The 17,443-nt window shown below is 44.4% G+C and overlaps 1 protein-coding gene across 8 annotated transcripts in view; it reads left to right on the top strand.

Annotated features, from left to right (window-relative positions):
* CHST10 (carbohydrate sulfotransferase 10) overlaps nucleotides 1–16,459 on the top strand; it is a 30,702-nt gene extending 14,243 nt beyond the window's left edge. For 4 of the 8 annotated variants that reach the window (XM_054586414.1, XM_054586405.1, XM_054586422.1 and 1 more), the window contains 4 exons: nucleotides 5,986–6,077; nucleotides 11,444–11,678; nucleotides 14,381–14,486; nucleotides 15,919–16,459. In XM_054586414.1, coding sequence (XP_054442389.1) covers nucleotides 5,986–6,077; nucleotides 11,444–11,678; nucleotides 14,381–14,486; nucleotides 15,919–16,456 — 971 coding nt within the window. In that variant the 3' untranslated portion in view covers nucleotides 16,457–16,459. Of the gene's footprint in view, nucleotides 1–5,985; nucleotides 6,078–10,399; nucleotides 10,520–11,443; nucleotides 11,679–14,380; nucleotides 14,487–15,918 lie in introns of all 8 variants that reach the window. The other 4 variants (XM_054586461.1, XM_054586450.1, XM_054586468.1 and 1 more) reach the window with 3 other exon arrangements.
* Nucleotides 16,460–17,443: the final 984 nt, after the last annotated feature.

The raw sequence follows: 17,443 nt of genomic DNA, 5'->3' as shown, positions 1-17,443 counted from the left end.
GGCTCACCCTGTGGACTGGAGCCTCTGTCAGAACAGCAATGGCTCAGTCTTGGAGCCTTGTTGGAATTTGAGATGATGATCTCAGCCTGATAGTTTGGATGTTGCTTCTGCTGCTCTAGCATGGTTCCATGTTACCGAGAATGGAGACCCTTTGTTAAGTGTTAGAGCTGTGGTTCTCTCCCTGGCACCTCAGAATATAGGGGGACTTGGTAAACCTTTGCTTCTTGGTGCCGACCAGAGACCAAGTGAATATGAATCTAGGAGTGTGGCCCGGTGGAAAACCCCAGGTGTAGAACAAAGCTGGGAAGTTGAATGAGAATCAGAGCCGCTGAGAAGAGGAAATCCGTGTCGCTAAGGGTCCACGCATTTTACTTGTGATTCCTTTAAATGTCACTTGGTAAGAAAGGCACTTACAGGGCAGGTCATGAGGTTAAATTGTTTATGGTTTATTTTTTAAAGTAGGAGAATAGGTAATATATTTATGAGACTTCCACCAAAAAAAATTAGATGTGTGTTTCAAATTCTACTATTCTCTGGATCCTTGAAAGAACACCTCATTCCTCAGTGGTCACTGATAAATGAGGTGTCATTCTACTTTGATGCGTCAAGTTTTATGCTGAATGTTTTCAGAAAAGTATAGGAGCTTAGAGGGTTTTGTAAAGACAAGCAAAAATTTAGAGGGAAAGAAAGGAAAGCCCACAGAGAAGGATGAAAAGCTTTGTGATTTTATTTTTAAAAATTTTTATTGAGTTTATGTGATGCTTTGGGATTTTAGACCTGAGAAAAGATCTATGGTAGTCCTCTGTGCTGCTCACCAAATATCTCTAGCCCTTTAAGATGAGTGGTAGCTCCTCATTCCCTTTGATGTTCTGTGAGGCCGTGTGTTGCTGTGGTCAGTGGACGGGAACGCAGAGGTGTGGACCACTCCAAGTGAGAACTTTGGAGCCAGTGCACACTTGGCCTCACTCCCCCTTTCCCACTCAGGGAAGAATGGACAGGACCCTGCAAGGGAGGAGCACCAGTGAGGGTGGTGTCAGCCCCACGGTGTGCACTGAGTCCAGAGTGAGAACGCTTTGTTCCTGGGCCCACAACAAAGGTCAGTTTGTCTTGACCACAGAGGATCTTTCCTAACTGTCCTGAGTACCTGACTAGAATCACAAGGGTGGATGTCCATTGGCTGAGTTGTGAATGAAAGCAGTGACCTCACTTGCAGGGTCAGTTTGGATGATTGAGCTCCCTAGTGAAGTTAAACACTCAGGCCCTGAAGGCCTTCAGAAAAGACCTTGGGTGGAGAGAGCTCAGACACCACCTGCTCCTGAGTCCTGGGTTTAGTGGGAATGGTCACTTAGCCTTAATAATCTCAGCCTGACACTTAACAGACTGAATAGGCGCTTAAAACCCCTGGTGGATCTTGGAACCGAACAGGAACTGAAAGAGCTTTGTGAACTTTATGTCTGCAAGAGATTTTCTCATTTGTTAGAACTTATTTCATTGGCGTTCATGGTATTTTTAGCTTTTGAACCAAAAGCCTATTTCCTGTCATCACAAGGAAATAACTAACAACACAGCAGGTATCATATGTGATGAAGGTCCACTTCCTATAAAGCAGACAGTGAATTCTTGGTCCCAGCATTGAGGGGCCGGTTGTAACGCAGGTGTGTGTTGGCTGCTCCTTCTGGCTCTGTCCTCTGGGAAATGGGCTCCGTTCTAGAATTGTTTAGTGGATGTTTGTGTTCTCACCTGCCTGTTCCTAATGGTTTCTCTACTAGTTAGGCTGATAGGAAGAGATTTGTCCTGAACTGAACTGCTATTTAAAGCAACACTTACCTTGTTGGTGGTGTGGGTGGGTGGGGGGGGGGGTTGTTTGTTTTTTGTTTTTAAAATAGCGTTCAGGCCTTTATTCAGCTCAGCAATGAAGCTATGGAGATATTTGTGGCAATAACTTATCCTTGGTTAACAAATTCCAATGGCATGTTGAACTAGGACCGAGTGCAATAACTAGCTTTATTATAGGGAAATAAATCCCATTCAGTGATGGGAATTTCGTGTCTTGGGACATTGAGACTTGATATAAAAAATGACTCCCTTGTGCACCTGGTGCATAAATGTAGACACATTTTTCCACTCACTTCTGTTTGACTTCTCATCGTTTGCCTCCACTTAGCCCTTCAACCTAATTTTAGCTGCTTACGGCAGAGCCAGTGACTTGGCTGTCGTTGCAGGTCCTCTGCCCAGTGTGTGATGGGAGTGGTGACACTGGGCGCCTGGGTGCAGGGTGGTCAGGGAGATGAGTGCATGCGATCCCTTCTAGGAAAACAAAGCAGAAGATCACTTGACAACTTTAAAGACATTTTGTAAAACATTGTGTATAAATATAATGAGACCTATAACAAAAATATATAAATATAATGAGACTTATAACAAAAGTGAGCGGATACATTATGAGGGCACCTGGCTGTACCTGGAGGATTGGAATCCTTGGTCTTGCAGCTGGAGTCATTCCAGAGGGTTGGGGGGCGGGGGGCGGGAAAGAGCCAGTCTTTGGTTATAGTGGGGATAGTGGCATCTGCTGAAAATAAATGGTTTTTGGCAAAGCATTGGAAAAGCCAAACCAAACGTAAATTGTGCTGTCAGTTTTATTTCATTCTAGTCAAATCAGGGCCAAGGGGAGTCAGGGAGCAGAAACCAAGAAGTTTAAACTCATAAAAATATTAAAAATTGACAACGACTGGCCAGTATATGAACTGTTCCACAGCTATGAAGCCTATTCTCTGTGCTTTTTAGTGTATGAAATAGGTTGCTTTTTAAAAATTCATTGATAAGTCAGTTGTTTAGAATTCAGGATACATTGTCTTACTCTTAAAATGTTATTAAGGAAGCTTAGATTTCTACGAAACCTGCTGAACTAAGTGTTGAACTAGCTAAACATTGCAGTGCTAATAGTAGAAGAGAACTGTGGAAACAGGAAGTGACCAGAGTACAACGTGACTTTTTTATTTAGCACGTTAGTGCGCAAAGATGGTAAGATTGTGCAGGAGGAGGATGAACAGATGGTGGTCTCAGAGCCCCCAGAGTGCATTCAGCAGCTCTGAGCTGATGGCACTGATGCTTTTGTCTAGTTTTGCACCATAAATGTAACACTCTCTTGCCTTATTGGAGGTGTAAGTCAGCTCCTGTGTACAGCTTCGGTTAGGTTACATTTTACTCCAAATCTAGAAAATGGATAAAAGATTTTAGTGGGATTTTCATAAAGGTGTGTGGTAGAGAGATTTTTATTGGAGTCAAATAACTCAAAGCTGTGGGACATGGGATTATTGTCATGGCAATGGTAAGATGTTCTCATCCTCTGCAGGGACAGCATCAGGCTGCAGGTGCTTACTCATGGCAGCGCTGGCTGGGAAGGGGCCGTGAAGACTGGGACTGCTGGGGGCTGTAGTAGAATATGCAGTGTTGGTATTAATGACCTAAGGGGGCTGGGTTTTGATTTTTTTTAAAAAAGAGAACTGTGCCTTTCTTCGAGCTTTGTTATCCTGATTTTTATGCTTTTATTTGCTACATGTTTTTTCTTTCAAGTTACGTATCTTTGCAAAGCTTTGAAAGTAAATGCTTGATTGTAGAGATCTGAAAATTTTCTTCAGATTTTGCCCCAAAGCCTTCCCAAAATCAGTCTGCTATAAATTATTATTTTGGACTAGCATTTTGTAAGATTTCTCTACTCTCATCTTAGTTTCCATGAATTTTTAAATTAATATGTAAGCACTAACATGACTGCTAACTTGGCTTTTTTAAAGTTTTAAATTTTATTTGGGGATCATTATAGAGTCACATGCTGTTGTAACAAATAACAGAGTGAGTTCTATGTCCCTTAACTCAGTTTCCTCCAGTGGTAACATCTTGCAGAACTATGCCGCGGAGTCATGAGCAGGATTTTGACATTAATACAGTCAAGATGCAGAACACTGCATCACGGCAGGAATTCCTCCTGTTGCCCTTTTATAGCCACACCCACCTCCTCTTCCCTGATAACCACTAATCTCTTCTCCTCCCCATCATTTTGTCATTTTAAGAATATTATAATGGGAGGGAGTTTAGGGGGCTGGGTGAAAAAGTGAAGGGATTAAGAAGTACGAGTTGGTAGTTACAAAATAGTCATGGGGATGTAAAGTACGGCATAGAGAATATAGTCAATAACATGGCTGTGTATAGTGCCAGATGGGTTACAAGACTTATCAGGGGAATCACTTCACAAGTTATATATATATGTCTGAACACCATGCTGCATACAAGAAGCTAATATAATATTAAATGTCAAGTGTAATTGAAAAAATTTTTAAATTTTTAAAAATGAAATGAGAAAAATTTTGTATCTAGTATGAGGCCTTTTGGGGTTGCCTTTATTACTCAGCATAAAAAAAGCCCAGCATAAAGTTGGGATTCATCCAACTTTAGTGTATCAGTAGTTTGTTGCTTTTTTTTTAATGTAATACTGAAAAACAGAAATTTAATTAGGTAGAAAAGTAGGAAATAGCCTTCCCTGACCCATGCCATTTACATGAGTGAATCACAATAGTGCTGAAAAATGCCTCGACCATAGGAGAGCAAACAAGGGCAAAACATTTAGTGCACAATATTTTAATACATGTGAATATACAAAGTTGATCAAAATGCAGTGTTTAAAGATAAAATCCATCTGTAATAAAGCTACACTCCGATATCTAAAATAACTCCTAAGCTCCAGTTAGAACATAGTTCATTGTTAGGCATGCCCATGAAATGAATGAAGGGTATCCTTTTTATTGCTGTATTCCAAGTTGTATTCCAAGGTGGATGTACCCATTTGTTTAAGCATTCACCTGTTGAAGGATTGTTTCCAATTTGAGGGTATTACAAAGGAAGCTGCTCCACGCATTCTTGTATGGGGCTTTCGGTGAACATAAATTCTCATTTCTCTGGGGTAACTGCCTGGGAGTGCTGTTGCTGGGTCATATGGTAGTTGCATGCTTAGTTTTTAAAGAAATGACCAAACTGTTACACCATTTTACATTCCCACCAGCCATGTATAATATATAAGTGATTCATTTTCTCTGCATCATTGCTAGCATTTTGTATTTTGACTACTTTGTATTTTAGCCATTTTGATAGTAGTAAAATGGTATCTTACTGTGGAGTGTTTGTGTTTTTTTTTTTGAGGGTTTTTTTTTCCCCAATTATAGCTGACATACAATCATATTTGTTTCAGTTGTACAACCCCATGTTCAGACATTTATATCTTACGTAAGTGATCACCCCAATAAATCTAATGCTCCTCTGACACTATACACAGTTACCACAATATTATTGACTCTATTCCCTATATTATACTTTATATCTTTGTGACTATTCTGTAGCTATAGGGTGTAGCAAAATAGGCTTACAGTTGTAAGTACACAAAACAGTTTATTCTTGTGCTATTATTTATTAACTGTTATATCATTTTCCATACAAACAACTGTAAACCTGCTTTTGCCCCATACTCTTATCAATTCACTGTGGTTTTAATTTGTATTTGCCTGATGGCTCATGATGTTGAACATCTTTTCAGGTGTTTATTTTCCATCTGTGTATCGTCTTTGGTGAAACATCTGTTCCCCACTTTCTATTTGGATGTTTTTTTACTTTGAGTTTTGAGAGTTCTTTATGTATTCTAGGTACTACTCCTTTGTCAGGTATGTGACTTTTGTTTTGAGGTTTATTTATCAATTTTTCCAAAGACTTTCTCCCATGTTTTAAAGAAAGTTTTACAGCCCTATGTGTCCATAGATGCACAATTGCTCGAATACCACTTGCTGAAAAGACTTTCCTCCTCTGTGAAAGTGCTTTTGCACCTGTCAGATGCTAGCTAGTTGGGTGTATTTGTGTAGGTTTGCTTCTGGGGCGTCTTTTATGTCACATTGACCTGTGTGTCTGCTCCTCTGTGAAAGGCGTCTCAACCTCTCTGTCTCCTAGCCTACAGCGCCAAGCAGGAGTTCCTGTTCCTGACAGCCGTGCCGGATACAGGGAAGCCACAGGGAGAGAAGCAATCTCCTGAGGAACTGAAGGTGGGCACAGCAAGACAGAGGGCACTGTCCATTGGCCTGGTCAGCAGAGAAGCAGGGCTGCCTCTCCCCATCCTTACCAGTGTGTCTCCTTCTCTGCTCCCTCCCTCTAGCACCAGCAGGACCCCCCACCATGGTGTGGGCACCAGCCTCCCTTCTCCCCCTGAGCTCATCAGCCATTTCCACTTATCCTCGTGTTCTCCTCTATAGTCCCTACTTTTGTCACTTGTGCACATTTCTGCTCATCTTTTTAGCTACTCTTTGGGGGAGGCACAGTCACATCTATTTATGTTCCTCATAGTGCTTTGTACATCTTGGGTGCTCTGTAAATGTTGATTGTGCTAAATTTCTGACCAGCTGACAGTGAGCCTTGCCAGGGAAGTGGAGGATGTTGGGCAAGGTCAGGAGAAAACTAGGGGTATGGGAAAATAGAATCATGGAATTTTGGAGCCAGAAGGAGTCTTGGACAGAAGAGCAGGTAGCCAATGGTATGGATGTGAGAACTGAGTTTAGGAAAAAGGCTGGTCACCCAGAATCACGTGGGAGTTAGTGGCAGAGCCGAAGGCTGCTGCTTATCCCCCGTGCTCTCCTTCCTTGACTTTCTGATCTCAGTCTTCCTCCTCAGGCTCCTTTTACACATTAACTCCTGGTGCTACCTTAACCGCAATGAGGGACGCCCTCTTGAGGTCTTCTCTCACTTGCTGACTCCCATTCTGGTTGTGGAAGGTTATGCTGGAAAGAATGAAATGGGTAGAGCAAGCTCTAAAACTTTATCAGCCCAGAATTAAACCACAGAAAAGAACAGTTACTGTTTGTAACTTACAGTATAAAGATAACAAATTAGAACCCACAAAGTCTAGAAAGCATGCACCTGGTCAGAGTAATGATCTGTTGGAGTTAACTTTTCACAGGACATGGTTGTAATAAAAGTCAGGTCTGCAGAACTCGTATCATATGGGCCTTTAAGTTTGAGGTGTTCCAGGGAAAAGGAAGTGTGGATGGATTATAGAGACAAGAAGCAAACCTATAGCAAGTAGAAGGGTGGCTTTAATAGAAAGGGTTAAGGAAATTGGTGGTTAGTGACTTGGATCAATAAGGTAACATAAGAATTTTGCAAAAGGAATAAAGTGCTTTGAGACAAGGGCACTGCTATGATGCTGCAACCCAGTGAAGAAGAAAACACGCCGTCCTCACAGTCATATTTTCTGCACAGACTGTTGGCCTGTAGGCGTCACATTTGGTTGAAAATACTGCACTAACCGTCCCTTACAGTTCTGGGTTCGAATGTGTCTTGGGCAGCAGTAGTGGGCTTGCACTCTCAACCCAGTGTTCTCTGTCCCCGTCTCTTCCCGACCCTGTCCCACTGATTCTCAATAAAATCAGATAGGAGAAGAAAATGGGACAGCGATCAGACGTAATTCACTGAAACGAAGAATTGTCAGATGATGAGCTCAGCATGTTTTCCCCAAAAGAAGGTTATTTATGAAGGAGACCAGGTCGTATAGCTTACCATTAAAAGTTTATTTTGTATATCATGCAGCTGAATATGTGGATGGAAAATAGTAGAAAATAATATCAGACATTATCATTGGTTTTGTATATTTGCAAGGGAAAAATAGATGGTGAATTATCAGCCAGTAAACACAACTGAATGAAAACAATTTTTTTCTTTGTAAATAACGCCCAAGCTTAAAAAAAAAAAAAAAAAAAACCCCAGCAAATTCAGAAATGACAGAGATTTTTCTGCAGTTTCTCAGTAGAACTTGTTTGGAGGTGCTGCCCTGTGGTGCATTGCTCATTAATGTCATCTGTGATCAGGATTAGGTCTGAGGTTTAAAATAATTGGAACAGACTGAGAAGAGAGAGGCTCTTGAGTAGGTGAGTCCAAGAGGGGATTGATGAGAGAATGAGGTTAAATTAGACCAAAGCAAGAAGGCAGTTTGGCTCTGCTGGTCCCAGGAGATGTGCGAGGCCAGGGCAGCAGGTTGTGTTCCTTGGGGAGGAACAGAGGTCCCTCTGCAAAGGAACAGAGTGGGGGAGGTCCGTAGGTGCTCTGTCTCACTTCCACAGTGTCTTTGCTTTAGGAAGGAGTCATCACAGATCTCCAAGACATTCTTCCTTCCACCAGGGAAACCCAGGAAATTCAAATACAGGAGAGAGCAAGGGTATCCTGAAAAAGTTTATGCATATCGGGGAGTTTGGTTGTGGCAGATCCATGAAGGAAAAGCAGAGAGCCTGAGAGTGGGTGGAACCTGTATTCCAAAATTTCCAGTGTCCTCTTTCTCAGAGGCTTATGTCCTCCACTTTGTAGCTGACCCAATTCCTTGGGGAAGACAGGTTGTTACAACTGGACCATAAATGAACTACCTGGCAAGCCTACAACGTTTTAACAGATACTAGGGCATTTTGGTCCATTTAATAAAGTTAATTTAGAGGGACCATCTGCTTTGAAATCTTGGGGAGAATTTCTTTGTAACTTTAAGGAATAAATAGAGGTAGCAGCAGAAACATTTCAAAATACTGTGAAACAGGGCCATAACTAGAAGTTACCAAAGGAGTGGGATTGGAGAAACAGACTACCCAGTCAGCATTGCCTTTTTCTCTCCATCCACCAACAACACATACACAGTGCGCATCACATGCACGCACTTGCAGTGCCATGCATGTTCTTACTCAGCTGAGGCTTTCCTGGTGTCTCCACAAAAAGCAGCGACTGTATATAAACCCAGAGTAAATATTTGTCAAACGAATGATCATGGGACCTAACAAAGCAGTAGAATTTTGAACTGAGCTTTCACAAAAGACCTTTGTGTTACAGATATTCTGCTTTCTAAAGCAGGGCCAAGGAGTGCCATGCTTTGGAACTTGAACTTTTTTTTATCTTTGTTGGCTTTTTCAAATCAGCCTTCTTTTGAGAAAGAAAATCAGATGAGCCCTTCTTGGGCCCACTTTGCTTGCCAAGTGTATGATTTGTCTCTGCGATTTTCTGGGCAGTGGGAAGGCCCTGAGGAAGGCCTCAGGAAGTGGCTGGAAAGAGTGGATGTCACCCTGTAGAAAAGAGGAGGGAAGGAAGAAGAGAAGGGGCCTGTGGATGGTGAGAAAGGGACAGGCCTGCCCTGCAAGGAAATCCAGAGGGGGCTCTAGGAGAGGGCTGTGGAAGATAGCGCTGAAGAAAGAGAAAAATGATGCTGTCTTTGGGGAGCAGCCTTTGGATACAGAAAATACCCTAATGTGGTAGAATTAATCTGCAGAGCACTTTGAAGACTTCCTTCCAGAACTTCCCAGAAGTCTTTATAGGTGCCCACATCCCAGTCAATATTTTTAAATCAAGTTTTTTTTAATGAAGTAATACATATTTGTGTATTTTAAAGAAATACCCAAAATTGAAAGGAAAGAACTTCAACTTTTGTGTAATGCCTTTTTAAAAAGCATTTACTTAGGTGCTATATGGTCTGTGACTCTATTTCCCCAGGGTAAATGCAGTATGTTTCTCTGTGACACAGGTTAAAGAGAACAGCAGGGTTTTGCTTGGCAGCCCTATTGCACCAGAAGTGTAGCCACTGTGGACGAATGCTGGAGTACTTCCTAACTTAACCTGACCTCTTCTCTCTGTCTCACATAAGGCCCACCCCCATCCAGATGTCCTTAGAAAAGCGCATTTCCTGAGCTAAGGATTAAGGTAGAAAGGGCTGTTGTATTCCAGGCAAAATCAGTGAGGAGACATGCACTGAGATATCCTGGCAAAGTGTTGAAAGTTCTAGAATCATAACAGGAAAGAAAGCCACCCAGGTATTAAAAATGGGTTGACTACAAAGAAATTACAGCTGGGGATGGGGGATGGACTTCTCTGCCGTATTCAATACCAGGATACAGTGAAGCCTCAGCTCACGAATTTCGTGGGAAGAGCTGTGACTTATTTTCATTCAACTTGAATTCTGTGTGAAGGCAACAGAGGGGGCAAAGAACTACTGAAAGACCTATTCCAGATAACTCCGGGGGGGGGGGTCAAAACTAACACTTCAAAAATGGTGACATCACAGAATAAAAGAAGCACAGCCCTTCCCTTCTGTAGCTGTAATGGAACCCAGGTCCAGCTGCCTGCTGCTATGAAAGCCAATACTCTGATGTGAGGGGAAGGGAAGTTGTTTCTTTTCAGTTGCTGGCCACATGGAAGATGGGGGACTTACGTCTTAAAGCCCATCTCCCCCTCTCAGTGCAGCAAGAGGTTTTTATGAGGAGTGAGAGGGGAACGGAACAAAGAGATCAAAGGAGGGGGTTGTAAAGTTCTCTATGTGCAGACAAGCATAGTCCATTCTGAAAGGCAGGTGATGGTCCAGTGTGCATCATCCTGGTTAGTCATCCTGGCTTCATGTCATCTCAGCTTCATGTCATCCTGGATCCATGGTTGAAGGTCAGCAAATCTGCTGGAGCTGCGATGCCTGAAGGTCAGTGTCTGTATCTTTTGAAGCTAGTTGCCGGGATTCTTATGTAAACACAGTTTATCTACAAGCTACGTATTAGAGTCTGCACTTACAGGATGATATCAAAACAATCGTGGGGTGGGTTACAATTCCCTGTTACAGTTTTCCAGTGTTACACAGCTTGGATCCCAGGCTCAGAAACTTAGCCACAGGCTGTGCTCTCAGCTGTCCTCTAGGTCCCAGGCTCATTGCGTCTTCTGGCACACCCTCCCCTGCTTAGTTTTAGGCTCACTTTCCTGGTGGGCATGAGTTTCTGGCATCAGAGCCCTCACCCCACAGTTCACATGGATTTTTCTCACCCGGTTTAATAACTCCTTAGAGAACAAACTATCGCTGGTATGCTCCAGCGTTTGCTCACAGTGGCTGAACTTCACTCTCCTCTCTCCTTAACTGCCTTTACAGAGAAACATTATTGTATGCTTATCACCGAGGAAATGGAGTCATGGTTTCTGCATTTTCAAAACATACTGAATGACCTAAGTTCTTTTTTTTTAATTAATAAACCAAATATACTGATATACCAGAAGAGCTTCAATACAGTCAACATGTGTGTAGATGGCTGGTCCTTAGATACAGTCCACATACACACACTCAGAATCACATGGAGGGAGATGCTAGAGAGAAATGAAAGAGGCAGAAACTGGCCTTCACCGAAACCCTGAGTGAAAAGTATCCTGCAGTTTTCCAGGAAATTATAGGTCATCATTCCGTCAGCAAAGGGACCGGCAGACAGCCCCCCACCCCCCTCAGTTTGTCCAAGCTGAGGATGAAGGAACAAGAGGGTTTGCTGTCTCTGATTGAACATTAAGGTGGAGCACGGCCTCCCGAGAGGCGTCCTGTCTTGTCTAATGAAGCGCTCATGCCCTTTTGCCTCCCTGTTACCTGCAGCCGACTGGGAAAATGCTTTCAGACAGGCAGCTTGTTCAGCCCCTGGTCTATATGGAGCGCCTGGAGCTCATCCGAAATGTCTGCAGGGATGAGGCCCTGAAGAACCTCTCACACACTGCGGTGTCCAAGTTCGTCCTGGACCGAATATTTGTCTGTGACAAGCACAAGATCCTTTTCTGCCAGACTCCCAAAGTGGGCAATACCCAGTGGAAAAAAGTGCTGATTGTGTTAAATGGTGCGTGCCATGCCTGTTGTGTGTCCCAATCAGAGAATTCAGGGTTTGCCCTGGGAGGGTCACTGTGACTTGGGTGGGGGAGACAAAAGGGGCCAGAAAGGAACCACAGGAAGGGACATCTCCTAAGAGGGGCTGGTAGCCTTTCAGACAGTTCTCTGTTTTTCCTACTAGTGGTGTACTTTAAAAGTTGGGGGTGGGAGGGTGGGGATGGACTTAAAATATTCCATCTTTAAGGTACAATGGAGTGTGGGTTATTTTGATATTTTGTTATCCAATAGCAAAGCAATATGTTTATTAGGCAGTGAGCCTGTATCTGTGCTACAGGAACCCAGCATATATTGTTGCAGCAGCATGAAGTGATGAGAATGCCACGTAAGGTCTCAGTTGTGAGCACTCTGTTGTGTAGTATAAAAACAGACCTAGACAATAGGTAAATAAATATGGCAGAATTCCAATACAATTTTATTTAGGTACACTAAAAAAAAATGGTGGTGGGGTTAGTTTAGATAGTGATTGTTTTCGAAGGGCCATCACTAAGGCCACGATCTCGCTTTCCACAGCAGAGTGCCCACCTCAGGCAACCTGCCCACCCAGTGGATCCCTTTCATCTCTTCAGATTTGTAGCAGTGATTCTTACTAGTCACTGGCTCTGTCCTCGTAAATCAAGGCCCCATGCCCACTGAGCCACCAGGAGGCTGCCCCATAGCTGTCCTTCCTGTAGTGAGAAGGGCCCGTACCTCAGTGCCTGGGAGGGGGGCCCTGCCGGTGGGTGTGGGAGCCTCTTTACCCACAGTTTTCTGTGCCACTTGGGTAGAAAAAAGGGTCTTCATTTTACACCAGGGATCCATATTCAGAGTGTTTAACCAACCTATTTCAGGAAATCTGATGTGCTCTTGGAAACAAACTAGATCACTGAAAAATGACCTCATACACTACAGTTTTTGATTATTCAGTACTCTTCAAACACCATGTTTATTAGTTTAAACCCCACTTACTTTGAGCCGGTCCAAGATAATTATGGGCTCTGTCTGTTAAATTCAACTTTAAAAGCACAGTACCAGTTGACAGTAGTGTGATTGCCGCATGAAGAGCCAGACCTAGGAGCACTGTGGGGGGGCCTGGGTCTCTGTCCTCCGGCCCCCTCCTGCTGCTGCTGCTATTCTCAGCCGTCAGTTTGCCACCATTTTGCCTTTTCACTGGTTGGGTGCGGGGCAGGAAGGGGAAAGAGACACTTGCCTCCTTTTCTGGTATATAATGAATGTGCTTGAGTAATCTGATAGCGTGTTGAATTTTTGACTTTGTAAGTGAAGTTACAAATCAAACTTAAGACAACAAATAAATGAGTCTTAGAAATCTGCCACCACAGTATGAAAAGCATATGTCTTAGAGAAGTCACACCCACTTACAAGGGCAGGACAAACACAGAAGCAAGTTTGCCAGGGGATACATAGGCACACCTCAGAGATACTGTGGGCTCTGTTCCAGACCATTGCAATAAAGCGTCATAATCTTTTTGTTGGTGGAGGGTCTTGCCTTCAATTTTTAAAAATTCAGTTTGTAAGAAAACACAGCATCTCCAAAGTGCAATAAAAGAAGGTACATCTGTAATACAAAAACAGGTGGTCCCTGTGGCTCTCTTCTGCTGCCCCTAGGTGCACCGGGATGGGGACAGGTACCTGAGCAGGTCCATCTACAAATCCACAGAGTTGGTTCATTTTATAGTCTTGGTCGCTTTAGAGCCATTCATAGCAGTGAGCGTACAGTTCTGGACTGCTGCTTAAACATTTGGGGGAAGAATGAATTAAATAGACAACACTGTGGGCACTGCTTAGGTGGTCCAACCCAACAGATTCTTCCCTGCTGGACTCCAAGTTCAGCATGGCAGGATTAACACTAAGATGGATGTAAAGGTTTGCAGAAACTTGCTTAAGGGCTCAGATAATGACAGTGTATTTCCATTGTCTAAGATGATAAAAGAATAAAAACTGCCCAACCCACCAACCCAAGGATGCCACCGCCCCACCCCTGGTAGCATTCATCAGCCTGCCTTCCAGCACCGTGGCTTTTGATCCTCCTGTTTTCTTCTTAGTCACTCCTTGTCCTCCTTGACCCTTGCTGCAAAATTATCATATCACTCCCATGACATTAGCTTTGTTCCCACGCCAAACATCTCTGCCATTTGCCATCAGGGATTCTGTGAGGTTACCTAGGAACCACCTCAGGCCTAGGGATGTGGTCCTGAGAGCACCTTGCCTACCGGGAGCAATGGGCCCGTGACAGTGCTGTGGGTGTAAATCAGCGGTGTGTTTCATGGTCCTGCTACGCTGGCATGTCCCCCAATCTCATGGCTGAGTAAGTGTTGTTGGCCGCAGGCACTCTGCATGCAGGGATCTGTTCATCGTGGCAGATTTAACCCAATTCCAGTGCATTCAGGGGTAGTATTCTTTCCACTCCTTGCTCCCTCCCTTGCCCTCCTCCTCCTAACTTGTCCGTTTCCTCTAGTTGGCTTATAGATTACCAAAGCTTTTCTTCACTCTCATCTTGCCATGTGTAAGTCATCTTAGTTGGAATTCAGAGGCCTCACCATGGATGGATATTGGAGATGATTTGTGGGGAACCTGGGCCCAGATCAAGAGAAGGGCATCCTCTCTAAATGTAGCATTGAGGTGGCCAACACAATTTCTTCCTCATTTACTTCCCAGGAGCCTTTCCTTCCATCGAAGAGATCCCTGAAAATGTGGTTCATGACCACGAAAAGAACGGCCTCCCTCGTCTTTCCTCCTTCAGCGACGCAGAAATTCAGAAGCGGTAGGAACAGGTTCATATGGGGAGGGGCGTTTTGATAAAACCCCAGGCTCAGTTCCGTACTTGCCCTGTGTTCCAAATTGCGCCAAGGACTCCTCGCGTTGGCAAGAGACAGCTGAGCATATGCCCAGAGTCCAGTGCACTTAAGTTCAGAAAACTTGATGAGAGTTTCAAAACAACTGTCCACCCTTACCTTCGTGCAGTCCATTAAAATGAAGGTTATGTCATTTTCCTAATAGAAATGAATGGTCGTTTTGCTTTGGGTGTGTTAAATTTTATGAACTTCTCACTGAAAATGATCGTTATTTCATAAAAAAGGGATTTAGGTTTGCAGGGAATCCCCACTTAGTGTTTCATTTTTCTGTTATGCCTGCTTTCACAGTAACTGACCCAGGGGTGGTGGCGTGGACTGGTCCCCAGCACAGACAGCAAGACGGATCCCAGTGGCCACAGCAAGGATGGACGCTGGCTTTTAAAAATTAGTTAGCCAGTACATTGAGAAGTTCTGTTTATGAGCTATGAAATGGCTGTATAGAACAATGTTTAAAAGGGATAAGAATGTCAGGAACCAACTGAACTTTGTCCTCTCTTTTCAACACCTTTTTTTCATTGGTTCCAGCCCTGGTTATGCATTCTTCCCAACTTGTACAAACCCTTCAAGATGTAGGTGCTAAATGCCAGCGCCAAGGTCTGGGCCAGGCCTGTCCTGGTCCCCTCCTGATCTCATACATCCTGAGGCTTTGGTGAGAGGGAGTAAGTCCTGTGGAACACTGAGAGCAGTTTCCGGCCTGGAGTAGGCACTGTAATGACAGCAGTGTCCTCACTGCTTTGTCTTCACCCTCACAGCTGCAGGCCCTTCACTCCTCGGTGGCACCGTTGCCACTCCTGCAGGTCTCCTAGGCCACCTCTCCTGTCAGCTGGACCCTGAAGCCTCCTTCTCCATCTTCTCTTAACATCTCTCATTTTTCCTGTCCCTGGCACTTTTGAATTGACTCTTTAAAGATACAAAGTAACTTTCTCTGGTCTCAGTTTTTCCTAACTCATTCAGAATTCCTGCCCTTAGGACTTTGTGCTCAAGGACAAAACTTTTAAATGTTCTTAAAGTTTTGAAACAGTCAAGTAAAACAAAATATAGGCTTAATAGTTTTCACAGCGTCCCCGAGAGTGAGGGGTGAGTTCTGTGGCCTTGGATAGTGAAGGTTTTTGAGCCTGCATTTGCTCACCTGTAGAAGGGGTTCATAATGGGATTTGCTTCCAGTGCGGTGGAGTGGATTAAGGAGGAGGTGCATGTGAGGCGCTCGGGGCTCGCCTGGGCGAGGGTTCAGGCCCTGGCAACTGCTGCTCCAGCTGTCACTCTCCACTCCCACCCTCACGACTGGTATCACCAACAGCATCCACTTAACCTCTTGTTTATCTTCATTTTTTTTTTCTTTAGCTTGAAAACCTACTTCAAGTTTTTTATTGTAAGAGATCCCTTCGAAAGACTGATTTCTGCTTTTAAGGATAAATTTGTTCATAATCCCCGCTTTGAACCTTGGTACAGGCATGAGATTGCCCCTGGCATCATCAGAAAATACAGGAGGAACCGGACAGAGACCCGGGGCATCCAGTTTGAAGATTTTGTGCGCTACCTGGGCGATCCAAATCACAGATGGCTGGACCTTCAGTTTGGGGACCACATTATTCACTGGGTGACGTATGTAGAACTGTGTGCACCCTGCGAGATAACATACAGTGTGATTGGCCACCATGAGACCCTGGAGGATGATGCCCCATACATCCTAAGAGAGGCTGGCATAGACCACCTGGTGTCATACCCCACCATTCCTCCGGGCATCACTGCGTATAATAGAACCAAGGTGGAGCGCTACTTTCTAGGCATCAGCAAACGGGACATCCGCCGCCTATATGCACGTTTCCAAGGGGACTTTAAGCTCTTTGGGTATCAGAAGCCAGATTTTTTGCTAAACTAATGGGTAGGACTGTGATACCCTTGTCAGGCCAGAGGCTAAGAAGGTAGAGATGTGAGCACAGAGAAGATGCTTCCTCCATCACACCGCTTCCTCCATCACACGCCTGAAGACTCCATGGACCCACGTGTGCCTCAGCTGATGAAGATGCACCCTGACGTTATGGCCTAGTTTGAACATCAGGTGCACTGAGGGCCTTCGTCCCCACCCCCTACCAATGCCAGTAGGTCTTTGCTCTCCTTAGGGAAAAGGTCTAAACATTTGCAGTCTAACAGACCAGGAGGAAAAATTATATGGCACTAGGAGTCATTTCCCTCAGCTGTTAAGGAAGCAGGTGCACTTGCCTCCTTAACATGGGGTGGTCCTGCCTGCCGCTGGGGGATTGCAGGACTAGCACCCAGCACTTCCAGGAGACCTGAAAAGATAATGGTGTGCAGAAATCGCAGGGGCAATCTGCATAATAAAATTACACCTCTGGCTTTCCTCGTGGCACTGCTGTAAACATAGAGGTAAACCATTCTTTCCATGACTGTCCTGTGACATTCAGGAGTAACCCAAGGGCACTTTTTGGCAGCCCATCTTTTCAGAATACATGCCTGTGTACTACCAGTCCACATTTCTGAGCCTCTCCCTGCCAAGTGATTATCTCATTCAGCCTGAGAGATACATAATTTTGGAAAGTAAGGGGAGTGGAGTGTGTATATTCTTCCCACCCGAGAATGTGAACATCTTTGCGGGCCTTAAAGGGAACATGGCATGGGGAAAAGGGAGAGCTGGTTGGGTTCGGAGCTCAGGCTGCTGTGGATTTGGGCGTGCCCATCCTGATTGTTGTCCTTCTTTGTCTCATCTGGGTGGGTGACGGGGGCTTCTCCTCCTGTCTGCTCTGGGCCCTCCCTGGGGCTGCAGGCCAGCAGAGCAGCATTGCAGTCCGTACAGCTTACACATTGCAGTTTCATCTCAGCAACGTGCCCACCACTGGACCTGTTTTTG

The sequence above is a fragment of the Pteronotus mesoamericanus genome, unplaced genomic scaffold (assembly GCF_021234165.1).
Source record: "Pteronotus mesoamericanus isolate MK-2021 breed Mesoamerican mustached bat unplaced genomic scaffold, CSHL_Meso_final contig_121, whole genome shotgun sequence".
Lineage (NCBI taxonomy): Eukaryota > Metazoa > Chordata > Mammalia > Chiroptera > Mormoopidae > Pteronotus > Pteronotus mesoamericanus.
The sequence above is the reverse complement of the archived record's forward strand: the minus strand, read 5'-3'. Positions and strand labels throughout refer to the sequence as shown.